We start from the raw sequence: 20129 nt of genomic DNA, 5'->3' as shown, positions 1-20129 counted from the left end.
ATTCCAATTGTCTCTGTTTGTAACACTATGCTCCCTGTCCAACTAGTGATCATTACCAGGGGGGCAACACAAGAGGTTTTGACTCCAGGTCAGGAGGTGAGCTTACTGGACAATGAACAGCATTTATATGGAATTCTAATGATCTATGTATATAAATGTTAGGCCTGTTACAAGCCATGGGCTTAATAATGAGTAAATCAATTTTAATCTGTGACCTTCACCTTTGGCCTCACTGACCTTTCTAAGAGTCCTTTGGTCTTGATTCTCATAGGTGGTGTCTGTACTGGAGTTACACAACCCTTGGTGACAAATGTTGGACTAGATTCAGGTTGTATCATCATGGGATCCTTCATATCTGGTTTGATGGAGGGATAGTACACCTGCTGAGGCTTGGCCAGCTCCTTAGGGGCCAGTGGCTCTTTTTTGGATTTCCGCCAACAACAATACACCTACAAAGTCACAATGTTATGATGTTAAGATGTTATAGCCAGGGACAAGGTCAAGGTCTCAACACCTAATTAAAAACAGTAGAATTACAAAATTGGAAGCAATGACTCCACTTCTTAAGAATCATAAGGTTTAAATAAAGTTAATTGATAACCGTTTTTTCAAAGTTCAAATTAAGTCTTTCTTAGCCAAGGGCTTTTTGAGGTATGACACTTACCAAGAAATTCAAAATTTCAGAATTACTAAAATTATATGCATTGACTTCACCTCTAAAGATCTGAATGAAGTTAATTACCTTTTAAAGCAAAAACCCAATACAGTTCTGCTTATTAGAGAAATATTTGAGATTTTTATTTCATTAATGAATTCAAATTTCCAAAATTCCAAAAAATTTATGCGATTACACCACTTATATCAAATAACAGAATTTGAACTTTTTATCAAAAGTTATGGAAGGAAGCCAATCCATTTTCTATGATTCTTTAAAGACATTTTGGTTTAAGGAATCCCAGATCAAACAATTCAACGTACCACAATAGAGACTATGAGGACAAGGTACACTCCACAGGCAGCTGCTACATACGGGAAATAACTCTCCATCCAAAACTTCACATGGTACTTCTCAATGACAAAATCATGCTGAACAATAGAAAAATCATTCATTACATAATTTGAATCCCTACGGTTGGGAATAGAACATTCCTACACAAGAGCACACAAGGAGTAAATGTCAGCAATGATACACAGAGCTGTAGTGAAATCTAAGATAAGACCCTAAAACAATTAAGTAATCAATTACAAACAATGGATTTTGTTGTGTTGTCACAACTTTTTCATGTTATACTTCAGCTTTATTATTTTTCAAGACCTTTTTTTTTTAATTTTATTTATCATTATTATTTTTTTCAAGATGATAGAACCCTAAGTTTCATTTTTATTAAGATTTCCCCTTGTAGAATCAAAAACATTTCTATACAACAGTTAATAAATTAAGTGTTATTTTATTCCATTTGGAGAAATTTCAACATTTTTGATATTGAAATTATCAATGACTAAGTTTTTATTTATCTAATATTTAAAATATCACAACTATTATTTGCAGGTCTAAATATTTACAAAGCATGTTCAATTCCATTTACCTCAATGATATAAGCTGACCTTGACCTACCAAATATGAGACTTACTTTGTTGAAAACAGGTTATTTTTGCCAATGCAACAGACCTTTAAATTTTTAATTTAATAAGTTGAAGCAAGTCTACTAACTTGACAAGGTTGATAAATTTACAATCAAATACCACAACACTAAAATTGTCTGACCTTGACATTGAGTAGTCTGACCTTGTCAAAGACTAAGTTGACTCTGAAATAGTTTGACCTTGATCAACTAACCTGAGGATAAAATGAAGTGATATTAAATGTAGGCACTTGGTTTTGGACCGTCTGCAGCAAATCATCAGTGATTATTTCATCAGCCGTCTTTAAGTCTATTAGTCGAAACATATTCACAGGGTGGCCCAGTTTGATGAAGAAGAGCTCGACCTCCGAACCCTTAAACAAATCCAATGTACAGTAAATACAACAAATTTTCACCATTTTTGAAAACCATTTATTGCCTACCAGTGTAACAAAGACATTCTGCATATCTATGAATCAAAGGAAAATAAGCAATCCAAATGATGAGCCTTGTATCTTGTCAAACACTATCAAGATATTGTGACCCCATCATATGTAGATGTACTGTACCAAAGGGACACAACTCAAAGTATTTTATATCTATGTTGAATTTTTCAATCTGAAGAATACATTAAGAAAGAAAATAAATTAAATGGCGTGAATAGAAAGGGTCATTTTGAGGAAGGCTCTCTTTGAAGTTGCTGGTGGCTCCCTCAATGAACAACATAGGAGAGGCCAATCACATGCCATCCAAAGCAATCAGGTAAAAATTACATGAGTAGATCCTGACCAAAGAAATAATCACGTCTGTAAAAACCAGTCCATTTCTCAGCTTCCTGAGAAACACAAGCTGTCATCACTTGAGCCCACTATTATTATTCAGGACACATGCATCAACTTATCAACAATACCCTTCAAAGGATTGTGTATAATTTGCATTATTCAGTTTAGATAGTACTGCAACAATGCATGAGATATTTTTTTTTTATCTTGTTTTGTTTTTCTTTCCCATTGCTCAGAAAATCACTACATATATATAGTGTTTTCGCAAACTTCGTGTTAGCTGATTTGGCAAATTTTGTGTTACCTGGTACTTAAATGACAAAAACCTCTAAGAATGAAAAAAAAGGGTAGTACAGACATGGTTTCAGTTTCAGCCCCTATGACCTCAACATTTTATATATGACCTTGAATTTCCCTAGACATTTATCATTCCCTTGTCCTGCCCAATTTCCTTACAATTACCATGTATTATAAAATCAGTCCATTATGATGCTCATTTAAGCCCTATTATTCCCAATGGACATTTCCTGTGTAGTTTCATTGAATTTCATTCTTCCAAGCTTAGGAGTAGCAGATTTCGTCCAATTAGAGCTTTTCTTTTGGTTACCATGGAAGTAAAAGGAGAACCATTTTAAGTACCAAAGTATTCGCTAGGCCAAATACTAATTTTCAGCTTAATTGGCCAAAAGCTCAATTTTGACAAATCAGGAGCCACCATTAATGTTTACATATTAATCCATAGTAATAATTCTGGAAACATCTGAATATGTCAAATTATATGCTTAGATACAATTCAGCCGTGTTTGGATAAGGTTTGCTTCGATGACTCAGGAGCCTGGGGCTGTCATGCTGATATGAATGGAATGTACTTTTCATTATTTTAAAAGTCGTAGACTTTGATATCTATAATTGAAGTTAGTTAAACTTTAACAGAGGAAATTATCTCTAAACTTTATTTCCCAATATTTTTTAATCATTATCATTTGTTATCATCACTCTAAGGAAGTTAAAACCAATATTTTACCTTGACTTTGTAAATGCCAACATTTTCCAAAGGCAGATTCAGGCCGGTGGCAAAGGCATGGCGTAACCACAGCAAAGTTGTTCTGTTTACAGGCACATTCAGTTTCTGAAATCAAGAAAAGATACATAACTGTCAAGCCATGAGGAAAAACATATTTTTGAAAACAGTTCGGTGATAATGAAACAATCAACTCATGCGTTTTTTAAAACTTTAAATTAGGACATTACACCCATTGGTATCATATCCGATTGTTCAGGAGGCCATCACAGAATCTGTGGTTAAAATTCAGAAGGTAGGTTTATTGCAGGAAAATTTAACACTGTTTCTGCAATGTGACAATATAAGTATGATTGAGCTGATTACCGGACATGGACTTCTTGTACATAAATTAGGTAAAATACCAGGAAAAGAACAATCTTTTCAAAGTGCAATAAACACATATTTTTTTTTACCATTTAATTTGGAATTAGAATTCGATCAATGTTAAGATGGCTTAAGAAGAGTTGACCTATGAACTGCATGAACAAATATGTCACATCTATTAATTCTAACAATAAACCAGGAAATCAGTGTGATGTAAGGCCACCCAACATTTCAAGTGAGAGAATATTATTACTCCTGTCCATGCCAGCACGATAATTACAATAAAAACATATTCAGATGTTGAAAACATTGAAGAAATTTTGGCAGTGGTTCAAAACAGGGATGTAAAATAAAGAGATAAGAAACTGCCTATATCTCTCTGTAATGATACAGCGAAGAAATAGGAGTTAACTTAATATAGCAAAGAAATAGGAGGTAACTTAATATAGCTAAGAAATAGCAGTTAACTAAATTTACTGTATTTGCAAGCCATATTTCTACAAAAGCACAAAACCAATCTTTTAAAAATAAACAGTATTAGAAATTCTAATACATTTCAGATTGATTGTGCTAACTTTTGTGACAATTAATTTCTATTATCTTTTGATATCTATTTTACAATAATACATGTTAAAGCTATTTATAACGGAAATACTGCCCTGCATTTTATACCACTGTCAGCCCAAAATATATATCTGTGAATAAATGGCATTGTAAAGCTGAGCGACTTTCCAATTTACTTGTGACATCACTTTAATTCATTAGTACATTATATTGTTTCTGTTACAAAAAACAGATTCACTTCTCATTGAACAACAAAATGGCCCTGGTTATTAGGTAGGTTGTATTGGGAAGGTGTGAGAGAGAGGGAGCTCTGACGATGACTTCACATCTTGGTAAACAAACACAAATGCTAATACAAGTGACGACTTCTCTGGGCCTAGCTCTTTGTCTTTCTATATAATACGTCCCTATTCAAAATATTGTGTCTTCAAATTTCAACTAATTACTAAATGTAGACATTTCTCAAAATTCTCAGGCAAAGTTGATTTATTTCTCTGGAGTTTGGATTTATACACTAAGGCATTCATTTAACCAGTGCTTCAGAATTCATCTGCACAGTGTTAGAAGTAGTCCTCACATAATATCTTTCCAATTAAATCATCTTTTAACATCGACATTTGAGGACAACTGGGTAACGCCATAAGTTTTCATCAAGGAATGAAATAAATTATGAATTATAATTTTTTTTTTTTTAATTTTAATTTTGTCAAGGAAAATCATGCCTTTTTTACTTTTTTTTATTTTGTGCATGAACATGGTTGTTGAAAATTATTAAACTCTTTTGGTACTTAATTGGCTTTCTGACACATTGAAATCATAAAAATGATAATAACAACAATCAAATTCATCTCCTGCTGATCAATTTTGTCAGTGATTGGACAACATTGAACATCACAAGACACTGCGCTACTTCCACTCACCACCAAATCAGGATCTCACCCTGACACTGTATCACAAAAATGTATTTTTCGCCATGCTGTTTCCACATGAAATGTAGGGCAAATCGTGACAGTTTTATAATTTGGAGAATTTCATTAATCTTGACATACACACATAGAACAGAAGAAATCAATCACAAGATTTCTTTGACAATATTTCATTGTGTTATTGCACTGATAAACAAGCTTGCATTTAAAAATGGACAGACATATATCACTAGATTTTATATACATTATGTATCTATTTTAATTGACAATACATTTTTTTGTCATGTGGAGAAAACTAAAAATTTCTACGACAGACTTCCAACATTGCAAAGGAAGGTTTTATTAATATTAGAACACAGAACAATTGCTCTTTGGCTATGATAAAACTTAGAATTTCTACTATATAAAAAAAAAGAACTTTGAAATTTCGTCATTAAAAAAAGCCATTCATTTCTAACAAAGAAATATTCCATGATTCTGCTGAAGGTCCAGAGGAGTGACACGCTATTGAAAATTCTACAGTGATCATCTATCTACAATTAACTGATACATTACTGTCTCCGTGAGCAATAGAACAGAATATGGGTCCCCAGACACTAGAAATTGACTACATCTTTCACTGGCCTCATTCTAACGGCCTTCGCCTCTCCAGACCAAGTCGTATCGCTCAGCAACTACTGAGAATGCTTTACAACATACTGCCTTTAAATAATGCAGTAAAACAGCAATTTAAAAAAACAGCAACATCGTAAACAAATGTTATAGTGCTAAAGCTCTGAAAAAAATCCTGGTTTGGCTGTTTTTCAAATCATAGAAGAAATGTTTCACTAGCTATTTTTTAAGTTCCAAAATGCAAATGTTTGGGATTTTTATCTATTAACTAATGTCAATAAGCTCAGATTCTGAGAAGTCAACATTTACCCTGCGTTTAGAGTCAGTTTTAGATGAAATTCTGAACTTGACCTGAGTGAGCTGGTTTCATTCTACATTTGTTTGAATTCATCTAAGATTAATTAAGCTGTCTAGGTGATTCTTGCCAATGGACTATTAACATGCAAACACAGAAATAATACCATGCCATTCACAAAAAACTCAGGCACGTTGTTATAGCATTTCATCGAGTTTCAAGCCGATGTTTTGTCAACTTTATACATGATAGCACACAAAGCTAAGAATGTCAATTAGGACTGCACACTATGTCCATATACATTACAGATTAAATCCATAAAAAATGCTGTCTGCAGGTAAGAGATTGGAATGGAAACAATAAAATCCTGGTGGCTTTTTTTATATTCTTCTGTCTGACATGTTTAGATATTGGATAATTCTTATTACCACAGTGATACTGTGGGAATTAAAATAGCAAACAAAACAAGCTGTGGTTACAGTTGCTGTGTTAGGGACCATAGCTACAGCTACTCTGTGTATGGACTTGTAGTTACAATGGCTGTGTTAGGACCCATAGCTACAGCTACTGTGTTAGGAGCTGTGGTTACAATGGCTGTGTTAGGACCCATAGCTACAGCTACTCTGTGTATGGACTTGTAGTTACAATGGCTGTGTTAGGACCCATAGCTACAGCTACTGTGTTAGGAGCTGTTGTTACAATGGCTGTGTTAGGACCCATAGCTACAGCTACTCTGTGTTTGGACCTGTAGTTACAGTTGCTGTGTTAGGGACCATAGCTACAGCTACTCTGTGTATGGACTTGCAGTTACAATGGCTGTGTTAGGACCCATAGCTACAGATACTCTGTGTATGGACTTGAAGTTACAATGGCTGTGTTAGGACCCATAGCTACAGCTACTCTGTGTATGGACTTGTAGTTACAATGGCTGTGTTAGGACCCATAGCTACAGCTACTGTGTTTGGACCTGTAGTTACAGTTGCTGTGTTAGGACCTATAGCTACAGCTACTCTGTGTATGGACTTGTAGTTACAATGGCTGTGTTAGGACCCATAGCTACAGCTACTGTGTTAAGACCCATAGTTACAGCTACTCTGTTAGGACCTGTTGTTACAATGGCTGTGTTAGTATCAACAGGTACAGGTACTGTGTTAGGAGCTGTGGTTACAATGGCTGTGTTAGGACCCAAAGCTACAGCTACTGTGTTTGGACCTGTAGTTACAGTTGCTGTGTTAGGACCCATAGCTACAGCTACTGTGTTTGTTACAATTGACCCATAGCTAGCTACAGCCACTGTGTTAGGACCTGTTGTTACAATGGCTGTGTTAGGACCCAAAGCTACAGCTACTGTGTTAGGACCTGTTGTTACAATTGCTGTGTTAGGACCCATAGCTACAGCTACTGTGTTTGGACCTGTAGCTACAGCCACTCTGTTAGGACCTGTTGTTACAATTGCTGTGTTAGGACCCATAGCTACAGCTACTCTGTTAGGACCTGTTGTTACAATTGCTGTGTTAGGACCCATAGCTACAGCTACTGTGTTAGGAGCTGTGGTTACAATGGCTGTGTTGGTATCAACAGGTACAGCTACAGTGTATGAACCTGTATATATAAAGCTTGTGTCAGGACTGGTAGTAACAGCTGCAATGTAAGGACCCTAAGAACAATTGTCTTTTAAGGACCAAAAATTAGTTAGGTTATTGTGCTAAGACCAATATCTACAGCTTCAATTTATGTTACAATGGACCCATAGTTACAGTTGCTATGTTTGGTAATTTCAGTTACAACTGCTGTGTTAGGCCCTTAGTTACAGCTGGTATATTAGTGTTAGGACTAGTATTTACAACTCCACTGCATGTTATAATGGACCAATCATAAGTAACGAATGCTATGTTCAAACCCATAGTGAAAGTTGCTGTGTTTAGACCCATAGTTACAGCTGCACTGCATGTTATAAAGGACCCATAGCAACAGCTGCTGTGTTATATGTTTGATAATATAATCACAACATAAAGACACAAATACCAATACAGAGAAAAACTTGCATTTTGATAACATGATGCCCAATGGGCCTACAACATAGCTTGGTATTCAGTGTTTTTCACAGATACATTAACATTTCATCATTGAAATTCAAAGTCTTATTCATAAGGAGAATTAGTTTGCAGCTTTTAACAAATTTGACCCTTTTCAACTTTGAATACAAGGAAATTAAATCCTTTTCACAAAGTGTTCCGGGCTTCATCCCAGGAATCTATCTGCCAAACATCATGATTCTAGACCTTTTGGTTAATCAGAAGTCATTTAAAGGCATAAACAACTTTCACCTATGACTCTGAATTATGCCTTCTAATATTGAGAAGAAAACTTTGAAAGGTTTCAATCAAATAGACCTCTATGACCTATATGGGTCAAGGTTAATTCTTTTCACAAACTTTGTTGGGCATTATCCTAAAAACCTACCTGCCAAATATCAAGAGAGTAGGCTTTTTTGGTAATTGAGAAGATGCTGTTTAAACATTTTAATGAATTTGACCTCTGTGATCTGGAATATGAGTCAAGGTCAAGACTCTTAGCAAACTTTGTTTGGTTATTATCCTAAGAATCTACCTGCCAAATATCAAGATAGTAGGCCACTTTAGTAACTGAGAAGATGCTGTTTAAACATTTGAATGAATTTGATCTCTGTGACCTTGAATATGGGTCAAAGTCACTTCTTTTCACAAAGTTACTTGGACTTCATCACACATACCTAACAGGCAAACATCAAGATTCTAAGGCTTTGTTTAATCAGGACAGGTCCTTTAATTTCATAATTTCATCACTTTTGACCCCTGTGGCACCTCAAAGACATGTCCAAGTCATCTTCTCTTTTCTCAACATTGCTGGGCCTCATCCAAAGAACTTTTCAGTCAAGTATCATGATTCTAGGCCTTTTGGTTATGGAGAAGAAGTTGTTTAAAGGGAAAGTTGACAAAGCACAGATACTGGCTGGATGCCACACAGCAAGGTGTGCTAATAAATCATTACACAAATCTTAAACTGATTGAGTTGTTTCATTAGATTTGCTGAGAAAGCTTGGTCAGACTAATCAAAGCTAACAGACAACACTCAAAATGATGTGAGATTTCATTCATCTTTGAAGGTCAAACGCTTTACATTTTAACGCCTGAAGGTCATTTTACTTAGCTACTTGTGGAAAGTTATCACAGTCATTTTGCAGTCCTCAGCAAATGAATTTATAATTAATGTATTGCTACCATACATGTAAAATAATTGATGTGTGTAAATTTTACCAGGTATGACAACGTATTTCATTGATTTCAGAGGAAATGATAGAACAAGAAAAGAATCACTTGAACTGACATGTAGGGGATTGTGACAAATTATTGACAGAATGGCATTTTTCCGAAAAATTCAAGGTTGCTTCTCTTAAAAAGAATTCTACAGGACCAATGCTGGCCACCATGCCACAGTAATTATCGGCCAGTATACCACAATTATCTCCCTCACAACCATTATCTCCCTCCAAGCATCTCCTAGTACACACTGATCCATTGTGTAATAACTAATTATCTTTAGGCAATAGATGAGGGAAAGTTTGGCTAGTTATGGAGAATGTACAGCCCCCTTGTGAGATAATGTCAATCTCATTACCATTGCAATGAGTACGTCCTAATTATTGTTCTGGGCTTTACTTCGTTAAAAACATTGTAACAATATAAACAACAAAAGGTCTATTTATAGATACAGACCAGTCTAGATCTGTTAGTTAACAATCTACTTTCTGAGAATAAAAGGTCTTATTTATCAAATGCTATTGTAACCCCTAAACTATCTGATTCTCCCAATCAGTTTTAAAATTAAACCTGAAAATCTAGCAAGGCTACCTGTTTGGCCATCCTCTGATTGATCTTAAAATCATATGTACAAGTTAAGGCAGAGTCAAGGCTGAAAACCTACAATTTTAAAGTTGAAAGAGATCCATCTTGCTGTTTCTGAGCAACTTTGGTTGTCAAAATCCAAGACAATTGACTGATGGCCATTTTCCTCTTCCAACCATGCAGATTCTAAATTCTATATGCATATCTGCAGACCAACAAGTACACATATGTAGCCTGCATATCTATGGGAAATTTGATAAAGATCACTCTTACATTTTCTTTATACCGTGGAACACAAATACCTTTTTTAGAAATCCAATTTGTTTCCAAACAGTGTGTCTTCATGTTTAATTAATGTATCTGATGAGAAGAATATATACTATACTGAACAAGGTAACATCTGTGACCTTGATTATTTACAATGATCATGCAAAGACCACACTGTTAGACAACAGGGACTCAATCAGAACTTGAAAATGAAATTTGAAAAAAGATCTGACAATATTTTGTTTTTGAAGAAGATTAGTAAAATTTAAAACACAGTTTGATCAAACTCTGACATCAAAAGTCACAATCAATTCCCTGCTAAATATTCACCATAACATCAAATAAAACAGACAATGCACAATTTGGATCTAAATCAAAGAGCACCACACTGAAGGAAAGTCAGAACTTCTAGGAATCTAATATACTGATTATTGGATGGACCCAGGTGTAAATTAAGCGACTCGTCTGCCAAGACTGTTTACATCAAAATCACACTACCCTTATCACGCATAAAAAGTTGGTTCTTATACAAAGAGTGACATTCCCATACGAATGAAGTGTACAAGCACATTGTCTAACCAATATCAAGAGTCATTTATTAAAGCTGAATTTCTAAAAGAAAAAGGTCGGCCTTGATTCATTTAAATATGCATATGAAGAAAAACGATTGCGGCAAGAATGACTGCATGTTGTATGGGAAATATTGATCTCAAGTTCGAAACTATTCATTTTTGTATTTAAATAGGGACTATTTTCGTATGGAGGCTGTTCAAGACAGAATGCATTCTATCAAGTATATAGCAAAAAAACTGTCTATATTTGGCAAGTGCACAAGGATTTTCAATTTTTTAAGACTGCAATCTTCTGAGATTTGTGGGAATATTCAAGAACAACTCAGTGTCTTATCAAAGTCAGCAGTCATAAAAAATCAGGTTCATTTCCTTTAGTTAACCATATCATACTGATGTATAATATCCACCAAAACCTCCCTTCAAACTAAAGCTGACCCAAATTCATTTCCTCATTGAAAAATTATCTAACATAGAATCCCTGTATTACCCCAATATACAATCCCTGTATTATCCCCATATACAACCCCTGTAATACCCTCATATACAATTCCTGTATTACCACCATATACAATCCTTGTAATACCCCAATATACAATCCCTGTATTATCCCCATATACAATCCCTGTATTACCCCATATACAATCCCTGTATTACCCCCATATACAATCCTTGTAATACCCCCATATACAATCCCTGTAATACCCCCATATACAATTCCTGTATTACCACCATATACAATCCCTGTATTACCCCCATATACAACCCCTGTATTACTCCCATATACAATCCCTGTATTACCCCATATACAATCCCTGTATTACCCCCAAATACAATCCTTGTAATACCCCCATATACAATCCCTGTATTACCCCCATATACAATCCTTGTAATACCCCCATATACAATCCTTGTAATACCCCCATATACAATCCTTGTAATACCCCCATATACAATCCCTGTATTACCCCCATATACAATCTCTGTATTACCCCCATATACAATCCTTGTAATACCCCCCATATACAATCCTTGTAATACCCCTATATACAGTCCCTGTATTACCCTGTATTAACCCCATATACATTCCCTGCATTACCCCAATATACAAACCTTGTATTATACCAAGAAACACCAATGTAATTTTATGAAACTAAACATGTTTATTATGAGCAAGTTAGCATAGCAGCCACAATTTTAAAATTAAAACTTAACATTTCTGTACAATTTACATTGAAGTTGGTTGAGAAGTTTTGAGGGAGTTGTCCAGAAAAGATTCTGATACCTCAAAACAGAGCTTAAATCCTTTGTATAGTTATGCCACAGCACCCATATTTAAACTTTCTATGGTACCACTGTACCTGTTGTCATCCCCCTAAACCTTTCAATACCGTTTATGGTTTAATCAGATAATTTTCTAATTTAGCTTAATGAGATACCTTAATTTCAAACAATCTGAAATATTATTTGTGTTTCCATGGTAACATCTGTAATATATGAAAAATTAAAGAATACAATAAGTTATATTAGTTGACCAACTTTAAAAGAAATCAATGAAAGGACTGAGCATAATTGGCCATTTATAAAGCATTGTGACCAGGTTACCAAGGAAACCAAACTTTTCATAATCCAACACCCACCCCCCACACAAAAAAGAAATTGCATCCTCGTTTGCATGAACCTTAACAACCTAATATTTCTGTATCATTTCATCAAAAATTGGTTTGCAGGTTAAGGAGATATTCTGACAGAAAGTTAGTTATGCAGACCCCCTCATGCCTCATGACACATAGCATCAGTCCTATACACTAAATGAACTGCTTCCTAACACATATTATTAAACATGATTTTCATATCTGAATGAAACCAATAACAATGGTTCTCAGGGTTCATGTGTCTCTGCCAAAATGAAGCCCACTCACCCTGTCTCCCTGCATCATATAAACTACCTTATATATGATACGTAAGATTTAATATTATCTCCCCTTTCAGGACATTACATGCTATATATAGTATTTATATATATATATATATACACTGTGTATTACACTGTGATAAACATCTCCATCCCTGAAGCATTTTCCACTTGAAACAAGGCATATTAAATCTCTTGTTTGATGATGTTTTCGACATTGACATGAATATATCCAAATCCGACATGATTAGACAGCTGGGGGCAATGATACCTAGGTATCCACCACCACAAGTATAGAAGAAAAAATCATTCTATGTATTTATGTGACAACTTCTCCTCTTCATCAAATACTGATAATATATTAACGTTGAACTTGACAATAATCATGGCTGAATCAAGTGACTGGGTTGGTTGTATGGTTATTGAACAGACAAAGCTATATCATTCCGTGACTAATTATTGCTTTAATATCAGGTAAATATCACTGACAGGGGAAAACTATATTCAAATGTACAATCATTATACTCAATCAAATCACTGAGCCGAGGTCGTTGCCTTAGATACATGTACTTTGGGTCCTTGGATTGAAACAATACATGTAGTACTGACTTCTAAAATAGTTGCTTGCTTTTAAAATCATCCATCCATAATCCCTTCACTAATGTATCAAAATATTCCAGCTGTGGATTCTGAAGAGGAAATGGCTCAGTGATAGACACAATCTGATGACAGTCCTCAGCCAACCAATAATCACACAAATAAATGACAAAAACCTGAGGACAGATAGAGGAAGTCAGCACAAAATTACACAGACACAGGAGAAAGCTTGATGACGGAGCCAGACCACAGTCATATAGATACGGGACAAAGCTTGATGACAGACAGAGCCAGCCCACAATCACACAGATACAGGACAAAGCCTTGGGACAGATAGAGCCAACCCACAATCACACAGATACAGGACAAAGCTTGATGACAGACAGAGCCAGCCTACAATCACACAGATACAGGACAAAGCCTTGGGACAGATAGAGCCAACCCACAATCACACAGATACAGGACAAAGCTTGATGACAGACAGACACAGCCCACAATCACACAGATACTGAACCAAGCTTGATGACAGACAGAACCAGCCCACAATCACACAGATACAGGACAAAGCCTGGGGACAGACAGAGCCAACCCACAATCACACAGATACATGACAAAGCCTTGGGACAGACAGAGCCAACCCACATTCACACAGATACATGACAAAGCCTGATGACAGACAGCCAACCCACAATCACACAGATACAGGACAAAGCCTGATGACAGACAGCCAGCCTACAATCACACAGATACAGGACAAAGCTTGATAACAGACTTAACATTTGGTCCAGTTTTAATTGATGGTGATGCTAAAAAATTTACAGGATCTTAATCACTATTTCACTGCATGTTAGAGATAAATACATAATAATAAATCCCATTTTTTTCCATTAAAACATGTTTATTTTAACTGATGAAAATTGAAAAAGTTGTGTCAAGTTTAACAAGGCCTCAGATCCTGCAGGCACCATGTATCATTATACTATCTTTTTTTCCTCTTCTTCACTAGATGCCTATAATAATAGCTAGTCAAATTTTCTCAACTTACACACAGCCAACATTGATTTCAAAGAATTTCCACACAAGTTCAAACAGACACACTTAATGGATGGATGAGCTGATTCTAGTAAACTCCCTCTAAACTCTGTTGCAGAGAGATAAATATTGGAAAGAATTTCCAATACAAAGGAATCAAATAGTTTTGTACTTTTTAACTTGTATATATAGACACAATACACAGATATCTGATATGGAAACTGACATCCTAGCTGTCAGTCCAATCCTTCTGGCCAATGTTACAATGCTTCAGTTTGTTGCAGCAGAAGTGCTCCATATACATACATATTATCTCAGTGTAATGGATGAAATGGTATCCTCTTACACATTGAATATCAAGCTGAAACAGACAGCATGGAAAATAAGAAATGTCTCGCTGAACAAATGTCAGAAATTGAATGTTTCATAACCCAAAAACCACAAAACCCCTTGCATTTATTTTTTTTCCTTTTTCCGAGACAATATCTTCTCATTTTTGACACAATCGACCTGCGTTTCATTTCAGGTCTACATGTGTATTGAACAGGATCAGGTGCACTTTAACAGATCGCTACTGTAACTCTCCGCAATGAAAAGGTCATGAAACCTCAAAGGTATCAGGAAATGATCAAACTCAGAAAGGCTGAATGTTGTCTGAAAATGGTGGTACATTGTTGTAGTTATACAATAAGGCGTCGCTATACCCTCAAAGAATGGAAAAATGCTCTTTATATGCAACATTAAGCCTTATAAATGCTGAATTCTTGTAGCACCATAATGAAGCAATGCCTGGCATATATATATATATGATCTATACATACAGACATATGAAACAATGCCAGGAGGTAAGTCCCATATCTATATTGACAGCCACAGGATCTACAAGTCAATTTCAATTCAAATTTTTCACAACACAGTGACATGAACACATCAGCAATAAATTTTCATAAAAGTTACAAAGTTCCAATACTGTATAAATGGGCTTGAATGACCCTGCAGTTAAAACGACATGATATATTTTATGCAGCATTTCAAGTGTAATCTGGTGCAACAACTGTTGATACATATCTGGCAATAAGCCAATTCCAGGTAATAAGCCCACCAGGTTTTTCTTAACCACTAAACGTTGGTCAGATTGTATTTATTGTCAATATGAATGACGGATAAAAAGAATGACATGTGTTAGGATGTCATGAATTTTTATCTGGCACCCAGATTGCACTCCTGTTGACAGTAAATACAATCTGACAGACATTCAATGGTTATATTTACATTTAATACATTATCCTGCCTTTGTTTTTCCTCCAGTATGTTTACATAATGTTAAACCTTTTTTTTGAAAACCATAATCATATAAATGATTAACGTAAAGCTAAAATGCATGTTATCTTAGGCCATGTGCAAAGTGTTGATGTAATGTTGGTCAACATGGCGTATCGTTGTTGTCTTGTGGTCCAGACTGTATCTACATATACTCCTGTGAATACAATTCAGATTAACACTGAGTCAATGGGAGGTCATCATGCAAAATACAAATATTGATATATCAGCAGCTATGTTACTGTTGTGTAATCATACATTAAGCCTTTCATGCAGGAATGGATCTATAGATGTTTCATGAGCAAATGCCCACAGATGCTAAGTGTTCTGTAATAAGCCATGTCTTGACTTAACAAGTGATGTTAAAGCTCTTGGAGAATAACATAACTCACTGATCTGAGAATTTGTCAAATTAAAGTATTTTGAAATACTGGTAAATAAATCTAACAGAGATGTATAACTGAAATATGTATTTAGTGTGTAATTAAGTTTAATACCAGGAGACACAGATATTAAGTTCTCCTAATCAGACCTGGATAGAAGCATGTATTTAGGGATCAATTCTTGCTGTCAGAGGAATTTACCACAGTATGTAGTACCAGGAAAAACCGACATGGTTATAAGTATATGCAGGTTTACCACCAATTCCACATTTGGTTGCAGGGAATTAAACCTCCATTGACTTTAAGATAAAAGGTTTGAAGAATAAATGCACTAGAGACTACTAATTTCAACATTTCTCTAGCTACCTGACAAAAGGTATGACACCTGTGCTAATCAACGAATAACAGGTCTTTGACCAATCAAACACTCGATAGACTGTGAAATTTTAATGAAATTGCAGAGAAAATGTTGACACAGGAGACTGGGACACATATATATAGATACTCTTGAGTCTTTTTCCTCCACCATAGGTTAGAGCTGGTATTGATCGGCTGTGCGGGACCCTAATCTTTACGTAGGCGGTGGTAATAGGTGTTCGTGGTCTTTAATCCCTAGCCTTAACACTATGTACAGAACCTCGCCTATATAGCTACAGCCAAAGTGACACTAAAAATATCTGATTCACCATTAACTCATTACGTACCAACTGGCTGATACTGTACAAGAAGCTCTATGATGTAAATCAAATTCCAGGTTAAAGAATGTCCCATGATTTTATACTGATCAATTTTGCGTAAATTGACCACTCAACCTTTTAAGCATGTAATCTACATGTATATGAGGATTCCAAGATGTTAAGGAATAGATGGCCATCTCCTTCTATAGTGACAGTGTTCCAGAATCACTTTAAACTCCACAACTGCATTTGAATATGCATCCTTTCATTTGTTGAAATTAGATATGCTTTTCGATGAAGTAAATTGACTATAATTAATATTCAGAGAAAGTGAATGCATTTACAATTGCAGATATATTTTCTTTTTTATTGTAACTTTAATCTAAGATACCTCAAATACCTAGAATTTATGCTTGAACGAAGACAAATGCCAGGTTCTTAATTGTCTTGTGCTCTTTACCAACAGAGTGTTTAGTGTATTGAATTGAAATGAAAGAAGAACTCTTCTAAATCATTGAAAATAACAATAAATGTGAAATACTTTTTCTTGGATATCTAGCTAAGAATAAAATAAAAAATAATTGGGTTTCTGAATTATATATAACCTTAACCCCCCCCCCCCCCCCCAACTCCATCCACCTTTATGACATATCTATTGTATATACTTCAAGATTCATTAAGAGTAACCTTTGACCTTCCAACCCTGCAGTACTCCTAACTCACCCAGTTTTCACAGGAAGTATCCACAATCACTTATCTTTAATTTCTGAGCTTTGTGACAAGAGTTTTAATGATGGTTTTCAAAAGCTAAATAGAACCAATTGTAGCAGAATAAAGACAATGTGCTAAATTTGATCAATTTATTACATGCTAGAGTCTCAGATTCATTTATCTTCTTCAAAAAGCTAACCAGAGTTTGATGCTGTAATATAATGGTGTTAATATGTATTGAATCTGATTTAAAATCATGGGGTATCTTTCACACATGTTAAATGTGCCACATAGTTCAATGCTTAATTACACATCACAACTAACTGCCATTAACAACAATACCCTCAAAACTACTGAGATAACAGTAAAGTTGAAAAGAAATTACCATACAGCAGTAGAAAAAAAATTCTGATTCTTTTACAGAAATCTAAAATCAATATATAAAGTATTTTAAAGCTATTCAAATTTTGAAAATAAATCAAAATTATGCAATCACATTCATTGTGATAAATACAAGATTTATTATCACAAGGTAATTAAATCTAAAAGCATCCTTTGAATGCAGATTAACTGTCAGAAATATTTCATGCAGGAAAAAAATGCAAATTGTAAACATTTCTATCCACTACAACCGTATCTTATTTCTACTATTTGAATGCTGAAGCCAGCAATACATCATTATAACGTATTAATGATTTCAATTCCTGTATTCAAATGTAATATGAAATATCTACCTGTAAGAATACAAAAATAGACAAGTACTGTCTAACAGTATTGGGAAATATAAAATTAATCAGTTATTTCTGAAACTCTGATATTTGAGTCCTGCACTCAGGATTTTCCTGCACGACTCATTCAAATTTAATGGACTGACAATATCTCTAAGTAATAGTATTCGACAAAATTTTAGAAATTGTATTCAGGATGTGCCCAAAAATCAATCTCACCAAAATTACTGAAACAATGCATTTTTGTGGTTGGAAAATTTCACCGATCTTTGTAGCAGTACCAATTTTTACTAACATTTTATTTTATGGAGTAAGTCTCTTTAATACACTACCGTAAAATCATAAATTTCTTAGGGCTTTATTTTCATGTTTTTTGGGTTTTTTTTCCAAAACAAGAGGCCCAAAGGGTCTGCATAGCTCACCTGGCTAATTTAGCTATTTTGCCTTTTAATAATAAAGATTGTGCCAATTTTGATATGTATCGTTATAGGCCTTGTGGTTAAATAGAAGAAACTTCATACCAAGCTCCGACAATATCCTTGTAAAAATTCACATTTCCACAGTTGAGCCCAACCAAATTTGGGCAATATCCATTCATTCTACAGGAGGAGTAGGATTTTAAATATTATTCTTATTTCCCCTATTGGGCCTGGCCCCTTAACCCCCCCACCTCCCAAGACCTTCAATCCTCCGGTCCCTGGGGGCAGAAAACAAATATTTATACAAACTTGGTTCCCCTTCCGCCAATGATGCTTCAGACCTTCGGACCAGGTGAGCTATAAACATTACTCGGTATTTCTTTGATACTTGATTTTGTGGATAAATAACGCTCAATAAATCTACTTATACTAATTTAACAATTCATGGATTAAGAATAACCACAAAGATGAACTGTATGTCAATATAAAAAGTATGCCCATAATATTAATACATTATTTTCTGACACGTGTCCAATAAGTCCAGTAAAAGAGTTTAGGTTCATATCATAACCATATACATTATAAGTGTAATGGTTTTGTAATTAGGGACTTTGTATGTGGGCCTAGCTATGAATTCTGCAAACAATGCTGATCATTTTAAGGACGCTTGTTCCTAATAATCCAAGCATTTGTTTTGATCTGACCTTGGGACCGTTTGTTTCTCCAGGGTGGAGATGATGGACACTTTACCCCGATAACTATGGACAGCAATGAGACAGTCCTTCTGCATGATGTTCAATAAAGTAGTCACCAGCTAGTATAAGCAGACTTCACTTCAAAATTACACTGACTATTAAAGGGGCAATAAACCCAGCTTATACTAAAAGAAGATATGTTTTACTTCCTTCCATGCTGACAACCAGCCCCTAGTCAGAGAATAGAAATCAGTAATATTTTGTGACTATGTCAAGACCTTCATATTGTAATCATGGTCCAACATTATGGTTTTATCAATGATCCTAGCTAATGGGTGTAACACACTGTAAATGACTGAATGACGTCCAGAGGCAACACTACATTTGTATGGCGGCTGCACACTACAAATATTCCCTCATATCCATTGTCACCAAGAGATATTCCTGTTCGTCAAAGACACTCCATAATTCAATAGTCACAAATGATGGAAACCAACGACGGAACAAAAGTTGTAAAAGAGGTTCATTAACACATAAATACCAGTTAAAGCTAACTGCATGATGACTGAATCAATTTGTAGTCATATAAGCTTTCATAGCTGAAGATAAAACCTAAAATGAAATTTTTACAAAATTTGTGTAAAATAAAAGCAGGATTAATGTTTGGAATTCAAGGATATAATTATTTCCTTTTCAGCTTTTACAATTATGCAAATATCAAATTGTACCATTATATGTAAACAA

The 20129-nt window shown here is 34.9% G+C and overlaps 1 protein-coding gene across 1 annotated transcript in view; it reads right to left on the bottom strand.

Annotated features, from left to right (window-relative positions):
- LOC132563698 (receptor-type tyrosine-protein phosphatase R-like) overlaps positions 1–20129 on the bottom strand; it is a gene marked incomplete at its 3' end in the record, with an annotated part of 39224 nt that overhangs the window by 2019 nt on the left and 17076 nt on the right. The window contains exons 3-6 of the mRNA XM_060228450.1: positions 3429–3533; positions 1838–1996; positions 979–1086; positions 238–449 (exon numbers count right to left, since the gene is read on the bottom strand). Of these exons, the coding sequence (XP_060084433.1) occupies positions 238–449; positions 979–1086; positions 1838–1996; positions 3429–3533 (584 nt within the window). The remainder of the gene's footprint in view (positions 1–237; positions 450–978; positions 1087–1837; positions 1997–3428; positions 3534–20129) is intronic.

Source organism: Ylistrum balloti, unplaced genomic scaffold, assembly GCF_031769215.1.
Source record: "Ylistrum balloti isolate Yb309-2 unplaced genomic scaffold, AGI_CSIRO_Ybal_v1 Utg371822, whole genome shotgun sequence".
NCBI classification, from domain to species: domain Eukaryota; kingdom Metazoa; phylum Mollusca; class Bivalvia; order Pectinida; family Pectinidae; genus Ylistrum; species Ylistrum balloti.
The sequence above is the reverse complement of the archived record's forward strand: the minus strand, read 5'-3'. Positions and strand labels throughout refer to the sequence as shown.